This window comes from Mandrillus leucophaeus, unplaced genomic scaffold (assembly GCF_000951045.1).
Source record: "Mandrillus leucophaeus isolate KB7577 unplaced genomic scaffold, Mleu.le_1.0 Scaffold673, whole genome shotgun sequence".
Taxonomy (NCBI): Eukaryota; Metazoa; Chordata; class Mammalia; order Primates; family Cercopithecidae; genus Mandrillus; species Mandrillus leucophaeus.
This window is the reverse complement of record NW_012107286.1, coordinates 919342-927974: the sequence shown is the minus strand read 5'-3', so window position 1 is coordinate 927974 and position 8633 is coordinate 919342. Positions and strand designations below refer to the sequence as shown.

General features: G+C 38.9%; 1 protein-coding gene across 1 annotated transcript in view; it reads right to left on the bottom strand.

Moving 5' to 3' along the window:
• The window catches only part of GPR158 (G protein-coupled receptor 158), a 456131-nt gene that overhangs the window by 63109 nt on the left and 384389 nt on the right, over positions 1-8633 (bottom strand). The window contains exon 6 of the mRNA XM_012002013.1: positions 469-578. Coding sequence (XP_011857403.1) covers positions 469-578 — 110 coding nt within the window. The remainder of the gene's footprint in view (positions 1-468; positions 579-8633) is intronic.

Sequence of the window (8633 nt, the reverse complement as noted above, 5' to 3'; positions counted from 1 at the left end):
GAAGCACACTGGTTAAGGAGAAAAGCCAAAAGCACTATTTTCTGAACTTCACCCATCGAATATCAGCAGGATTACCTTGGGGCATGGAACTTGGGAATGGAGGACAGTAGTTTTTGTCAAATAAGTGTGTTTCTCTATGGGACTCTGGCCACTCTGGTTGTGTATCATTATTTCAGCAGTATTACCTTTGTATTCCTTCCTGTTCTGAACTATACTGTTTCATATTTTAAACTTATTAGGAACTAACCCTTTCCATAACCAATGACACATTTTATTGAAGCATCTTGTTCAAGTAATTCAGTTGTATCAAATATTTCCCTGAAGAATCCAAAGATGTCACCTTGAAAGTGAAAAATATACAGTATCTTGAAATTGAGTCATTTAAGTGGTCGGCGCAGCTAACAATTATGTGCTAAGCTAATCACTTTGATCCTTCCATGAGAACGACGATGAATAAAATATATATACCTGTGAAGTTTGAGAGTGACAGTTCCGTAAACAGTAGCAAAACCGAGAAGACGGACCCATCTTAGCAGAATACAGCGAAATGTGCTTGGCTCAAAGTACAAAATAACAACCTGTGGGATGAAAACAGAAAGAGACCTTCAGGATCAACTGATGACCCACAGACCCAAGTCAATATCTCATAACCTGATGTTTCATACATATGAATTTTGATATAAGCATATACCCATCAGAATAATTATTTAAAATACTATTTTGACCATTTATTGTCCGGACCAAAGAAATACAGAGTCTCCCTACTGCTTATTAAATAAAATCTAAATTCTTAAAATCTAACTTCTAGAAGTTTCCATCAACTGTCTCTAAGTCTTCAGTGTATGTCCAAACTTACCTCTCTTTATTGTCCAAAATGAGCAAGCAAGGATAGTACCGTTGCCACTCTCCCCCAGAGCCCCTTGTTCCCATCTTCACACTTCTGGCAATCCCTTTCCCCCGTCTGACACAGCCCTGAGACTGCTATGTGGTACTGCATCTTGCAAACAATCTACCACTTCATATTTACTACTTGGCTCAATTACCTCACTAATTCCATACTCTCTCACTCCAGAGTTTTCGTTCAACAAATATTAATTAAGCATTTACCACGAGCCAGGCACTGTGCTGGGTGCTGCCGATACAAGATACAAAGGCCAGGAAGAGGGCGAAAAGAGACATGGAAATAGGAAATTGCATTCAAGTAACGTAAGTACTGTGATAAATATTTCTGCAATTTCAGTGGGACCACAAAGAAATGAGCGGCCAATTCCAGCGAAGAGTGAACAGATACGTGCAAGACACTCTACTACTTTTCATATGCTACTGGGCAGTTTTGAGTGAGTCCTTGTAGAATAAGAATTGGTTTGACCCTGCCTAAGAAACCTTGCAGTGTTAAAGGATTAATACTATTGAAGAGCACAGACTCAATCTTCGCTGAAGCAGCTGCTGAACTGTTTCTGCTGAAAGCGAGGTCATAACAGAAAATATGCCCACTGCCAAAACCCTGAGTATGACTTTTGTTTTTTCCTGCCAGAGATGTGCATGTTGCTGGGGGTCACAGGGTAGGTACTGACATTTTCTTGCTGATATTTTATAAATATAGCCTCTCTCTCTAGCACTGCCAAGAATGAATTACCTAAACTCTCCTGGCATTTCTCAAGTATTTCTATTACACAAAAATAAAACGTTCTCAAGGAATGGAGAAAATATGGACAAAAGTGTTAAGGAGAAATTAAAGAAAGGTATAAAAATAGGTGTAAACAGGAGATAATGTGGTTTTGCATGCTCCTGAAGTCAGGCAAAAATATTCAACTTTATTATTTCACATACACAGAATTTGTCCTTAGTTTTCCAATTTGCTAGGTCTATGTGAAGATACAAATATTTTCCTTCAGGATTTAATCTACCAGAAAAAGGTCTAGATTCAGAAAAAAAAAAAAAAAAAGAAGGAAATAAAAACCTGTTCTTTTACTATTTTCACAGAACAAGTTAAAATTCTATAAATTTGTATTCCAAGTTTGAGCTCGTGTATTTTAGACATATTTCCTTTGCATAGTAGTTCGATAGGAATAACAAGTTCTGCAAAGCAAGCTTTATGGTTTACTAAGGACTTGAAGCTAAAACGAGGAGGAAAAACTTAGGGGAGAAAGACAAGTTGGAGAATCCTTGACAGAAAATTAAAGCATGTGGGGAGCATATCTGCTCCTTCTCATGGTAGAGAGAATGATAGATCAGAGACTACACACACGGGTCTGAAGTCTGGAATATGTAAAATCTCAAATATTTCTGCTAGAAATGGCCATAGAAATTCTTCTGGAACAGTGGATTCTTGGGGGCTGCGAAATCCTATCAGTAAAGCTTTTCATTATCCACCAAGCTTTCTTTAGGTAATGAATGAGCAAAGGTGAACAACTGTAATATAGAAGTCTACATAATTTTTACTTAAAAATACTTACTTTTGAGCTGTTTGGGAACTACTGATGTACCTTCAAACTTTTTATTTCACAGATAAAGAAGTTTAGGACTTGTTAGTATAAGTGAAAGATCGGGTGGGCCAGAAATACATGAAATAACAATATTTTTTAGCATCCATGGTGGAGGTATAAGTTTAAAAATAAACAATGAAATTCTAGTAAACTAACATGTGTTATTAAAAATAGTTCAGCAAATAGTGGACTGTAACTGTTAGTGTGCATGTGCCACAGGCAATGCTGGTGGTGTGAGAGAGAACAAGCTTTGAATCCAGGCTCCCCGGGTTCCAATTCTGGCTCTACTCTTTCTTAGTTGTGGGTTTCCACAATTTATTTAACATTGCGTTGCTATACTTCAGTTGTCCCATTTGTAAAATGGGCATGGCAACAAAAATACTTCATCTTGGAAATATATCAAAGCTTAAGTGTGATAGTGTATGGTAAGCAGTCACAGTGCCCAGTACAGTGAGTATTCAATAAGTATTGGCTAATATTATTAGGATAGTTGGTTTATTTATGCTTTGTTCTGAAAGTTATTCTCATTGCAGCACAACTATATCTTATCTCAACAAATTCGTTTCTGATCACCCCAGCCACCCCTTCTTTTGAATTCCTACCATGACTTTTATAGACTTTATGCTTCTTCTACTGCATCTTATATTGTAGTTATCTGTATGGTTGCCTCTCTGAATTATTGTAAAATTGAAGAAGGGCCTGTTCCTCAGTGTATTCTGTGTTCTTTACAAACCAAAAGTTTATGCATATTAAATATTTGCTCAATGATTTATTTTAGTAAAGGGAAAATGTTACCTTCAAAATAAACTATTTGAAAACTGATTAGGGCTTCCTAATCATTGGTATCCTAATTCACATATTCAATATTTATTTACTCTGCGTGAGGCAGTAAGGGATCTGGAAGTCATAAAACATGTCAGATGTGGATTAGGTCCTTCAAAAAAATTATAATTTCATGGAGTGAATATTACATGTAAGTGATAAATATGATTTCTAAATATTTAGGCAACACTATATGCTAGACACTAAATTAAGCATTTTTGCATACATTTACTCATTTAATCCTCACAATACCTTAGAAAGACGAGACTTTGATTTTACTGGAGGGAAATAGGGCAAAGATAATTTAAGTGATGTGCTCAGGGTTACACAGGTAGGGACTGTCAGAGCCAGGATCTGAATCCAGGTAGTTTGGTTCCAGAGTTCGTGCTCTTAAGAACCGTAAGAACAATGATGTCACCCTGCCTCTGAACTGGCTCTACTGTGTGGGGGAGGTGATGAACGCCATCACCCTGTGAATTGCATTATAATGAGGATTTCAGAGGAAAGGGAAATTACTGGCACTGGAAACAAGTGAAATTATCCTGGAAGGGCTGACAAGTGAGCAAGAATGAAAGGAGGAACAGGTTTCAGTGTTCATTCAGGCAGAGAGGAAAGAGGGGGAGGGAGCCCAGGACAAAAGGATATTGTGGGAAAGTTCCGGAGTGTGTGGAGTGTATAGTTACAACCAGGAAGACAAGAGGAATCATGTAAAGAAAGCTTTAAAACAGAGATGGAGCCAGATCATTGTAAGCTTTGAATAACAGGGTGGAAAATGCAGATTGTATTCCAGGAGCAGTATACATGGCATTAAAGGTCTCTGAGTTGAGGTCAGCAGTGTGTGCACCAGGGAGCCAATCTGGCTACAGCACGGAACAGCATAGGTTGGGCTATGGAAAGGGGAGAGACTGAAGGTGAGAGGACCAGCTGGAAGAAAAAAAGAAAAACCAAGTTTATCTTCCCCACCGAGCGTTTTCCTATTTCTTATTCCAGTGTCCGTCATTTCAATTCCCAAATGGCAACTGATGGGATGTTTCTCATCACCTCACTGCCCTGCTTAAACCTTTCAGTGGCTCTCAATACTCTTAGGAAATAGTCAAAATTATTTAAGATGGTTAGCAAGAGCCTTCACACTTGGAGCTAGCTGATCTCTACAACATCATTACTTCCACTCACCTGATCCCTGCGGTCCTTGCATTTGCTGTCTCTTCTGGCTGGATGTTCCTCACACAACCCCCATCTCACTTGTACCTGGCTTTCTCCTGTTCACCCCTTCAAGCCTCAGCCCAAATATCCCTTCCTCTAGGAAGAACATGCCTCCCCTGTAGCTTAGCACACTGTCCCTATTTGTTAATCGTGTCTTCCTTCAGGTAGGTTGCAGGCTCTGTGACGACCACGGGTTTTCTCATTCACTTCTGTGACACTGGCACTAGCAGCATCCTGGCACACAGGAAGTGCTCGGTAAATATTTCTTGGATGAAAGGAAAAATAAAGCTTTGGGGCAAAGAAGGATGTAACTAATATGGTGAGAGGGAGAATTTATTCATTCATGGGGATACAGGAAAGAAGATGCCAAATCAAGAAAAGTGGGCAGCCTGTTACTTGTTGAGGCAAAAGGGAATACAGTGTCAAACGTAATGTAAGATTTTAAGCTTGAGTGACCTGGAGGATGCTTGTACTTGAAATGAAACAGCAAAAAGAAAAGGATGCATAAGTCTGCAGAAGACATTTCGAAGTCTGATTGATTGCCTTGTTTCTTTGGATACTGAACACAGCTAATGGGGATGAACAACAGAACCACAAAGGAGAAGACTATTAGGCTTCTCAAATATGCACAAAATAAAAGAATGCTTTACAATAGTAAAATTTTTTTGCAAGTATAGACACACCACTAGAGACTCATAAATCTCCACAGTATCTGCTCAGTAGACACAATGCCTAGTGCTTTTAAAAGAGAGATGCTAACAAGAGAAAGTGGTCATTCCCTGTCTCATCCTGCAGGTCTCAGCTCAGGGCGGGCATCCATGACTCTCTCCAGCATCCCTCAGACTGAGTTAGGTTTCCATCTTATTTGCATGTTATTTACTCTCATTGAATGCTGAGCTTTCCATTGTTGCATTCATCAGCTCTACTTGGAAATAATTCTTTCTGTAATTCATTTGTTTAATGTATCTTCCTAGTTTATAAGTTGTATGAGGGCAATGATTGTAACTAATTCTTGATTGCACATACATTCCCTAAGATAGTAACCTGACAATAAGAGATAATCAGTACATGATGGGGAAGGAATGAGATTAAAAAAGGAAGGAAGGATGGGAAGAAGAGAGGAAGTAAGTAAGGAAGGAGAATAATATCTTCATTTTTGGAAATACTGACTAAAAAATGCCTATGGGACATCGAATTTGGGTCTAGGTTTGTAACAGTTAATATAATCTGTAACAAGCCAAAAACCAAAACCAAAAATGAGATTAGAAAGTTTAATATTTTCCAATCCCCCAAATTTAACCTTTTACCATTAAAAATATTATCTATAAACAACCAAATCAAAAGGTGAGCAAAGGATATGAACAGACTTTTCTCCAAAGAAGACATTTATGTGGCCAAAAACCATATGAAACAAAGCTCATTATCACTGGTCATTAGAGAAATGCAAATCAAAACCACAATGAGATACAATCTCATGCCAGTTAGGATGGTGATCATTAAAAAGTCAGAAAACAACAGATCCTGGAGAAGATATGGAGAAAGAGGGATGCCTTTACACTGTTGGGAGTGTAAATTAGTTCAACCATTGTGGAAGACAATGTGGCGATTCCTCAAGGATCTAGAACCAGAAATAACATTTGGCCCAGCAATCCCATTACTGGGTATATACTCAAAGGATTATAAATCATTCTACATAAAGACATATGCACACGTGTTTACTGCAGCACTGTTCACATCAGCAGAGACTTGGAACCAACCCAAATGCCCATCAATGATCGAAGGGATAAAGAAAATGTGGCACATATACACCATGGAATACTATGTAGCCATTAAAAAAAGGATGAGTTCATGTCCTTTGCAGGGAGATGGATGAAGCTGGAAACCATCATTTTTGGCAAACTAACACAGGAACAGAAAACCAAACACCGCATGTTCTCACTTATAAGTGAGAGTTGAACAATGAGAACACATGGAAACAGGCAGGGGAATATCACACACCAGGGCCTGTCAGGAGTGGGGGGCTAGGGAAGGGATAGCATTAGGAGAAATACCTAATGTAGATGATGAGTTGACGGGTACAGCAAACCACCATGGCACGTGTATACCTATATAACAAACCCACACGTTCTGCACATGTATCCCAGAACTTAAAGTATAACAAAAATTATGTATAAACAATAGACATATATTTTAACAAATTATAAAACATTCCTTTTGAAATCTCAATGACAAATTTCCTAACAGACTGTAACAGTGAAGAAATTGAGAAAATCAAGCCACTAAGCTGAAGAATTTATAAATTGCAATAATACTGATATTACACTGATAGCTATCATTTTTATGTACCAACAACAATAATAGCTACCCATGCCTCCCAACACATACTCACTGATTACTATGCTAGACATATTACCCATATTTAGGGTCCAAAATATACTTCATTATCTCTATTTTAAAGAAGAACAGACTGAATTGTAATGGGATTAATTAATTTGCCCATGGTTATCAAAATAGTTTTTAAACAAGAACCCATAAAAAGTTCCTTTACTGGAAGAACTGCCTAAGGCATAATTCCAAAGTACGTATCACACACAAAAAATAATAAAACACTATGCTGATTCTCTTTCCGATACTGGGGTCAATGATAGTTATAAAGATGCTGCATTTAATTTGTGGGCTGCAGGAGTAAAGCGTACCACTCTATTAAGTAACCTAGGGACTGAAGAGTATGCATAATTGCTGGATGAATGATCACAGCATATAAATTATAGGTGTTGTAAAGCGAGACGTCCTAGGATAAAGAGGATGGGCTGAGTGGAAAAGACATTCAGGATCAGCAGCAGCAGATGTCACAACCAAACCACCAACTTCCTTTTACCTTTAAGAATGCCTCTTGGGAACTCACTATAATTTGCCTAGAGGTTTGCTTCTCCCACAGTCTTTGAGAGCAAGGTTTCAGTGTGATGACCTAAGGTAGATGTACATCGGTGTGTGTTTGAAGGTCTTGGTTCATAACCATGGGAAGTTTTTTCGAATGCTCTCAAAATTCATATACAATGGAATACTACTGAGCCATAAAAAATAGAATCATATCTTTTATAGCAACTTGGATGGCGCTGCGGCCATTATCTTACGTGAAACAACTCAGAAGCAGAAAGAAAATTACTGCATGTTCTCGCTAATAAGTAGAAGCTAAATAATCTGTACCCAGGGACATAGAGTATGGAATGATAGACAAAGGGGACTTGGAAAAGTGGAGAAGTGAAAGGGGGTGGCTGATGTGAAATTGCTCAGTGCATATAAAAAACGTTAAGTGATGGATACACTAAAAGCCCAGTCATCATTACACAATATAGCCATTTAACAAAATTGCACTTGTACCCCTTAAATTTACATTAAAAAATTCAATCAAATGATCTTAGAGGTAGGATACTAAAGGCATTGAGTTTTTAAAAAGTATTGCTGGCTGGGGCTGGGTGTGATGGCTCGCTCACGCCTGTAATCCCAGCACTTTGGGAGGCCGAGGCGGGTGGATCACACGGTCAAGACTATCGTGGGCTAACACAATGAAACAAACCCCGTCTCTAATAAAAATACAAAAAAATTTAGCCAGCTGTGGTGGTGGGTGCCTGTAGTCCCAGCTACTCGGGACGCTGAGGCAGGAGAATGGCGTGAACCCGGGAGGCGGGGCTTGCAGTGAGTCGAGATAGCACCACTGCACTCCAGCCTGGGCGACAGAGTCAGACTCCGTCTCCAAAAAGAATAATAGGAAGTATTGCTGGCTGGGCGCAGGGGCTCACGCCTGTAATCCTAGCACTTTGGGAGACTGAAGTGGGTGGATCACTTGAGGTCAGAAGTTTGAGACTAGCCTGGCCAATGTGATGAAACCCTATCTCTACTAAAAATACAAAAATTAGTTGGGCAGGGTGGTGAGCACTTGTAATCCCAGCTACTCGGGGGGGCTGAGGCATGAGAATTTCTTGAACCTGGGAGGCGGAGGTTGCAGTGAGCCAAGATTGCGCCACTGCACTCCAGCCTGGGTGACAGGGTGAGACTCCATCTCAAAATAAATAAATAAATAAATAAATAAATAAATAAATAAATAAATAAATAAAATAAATA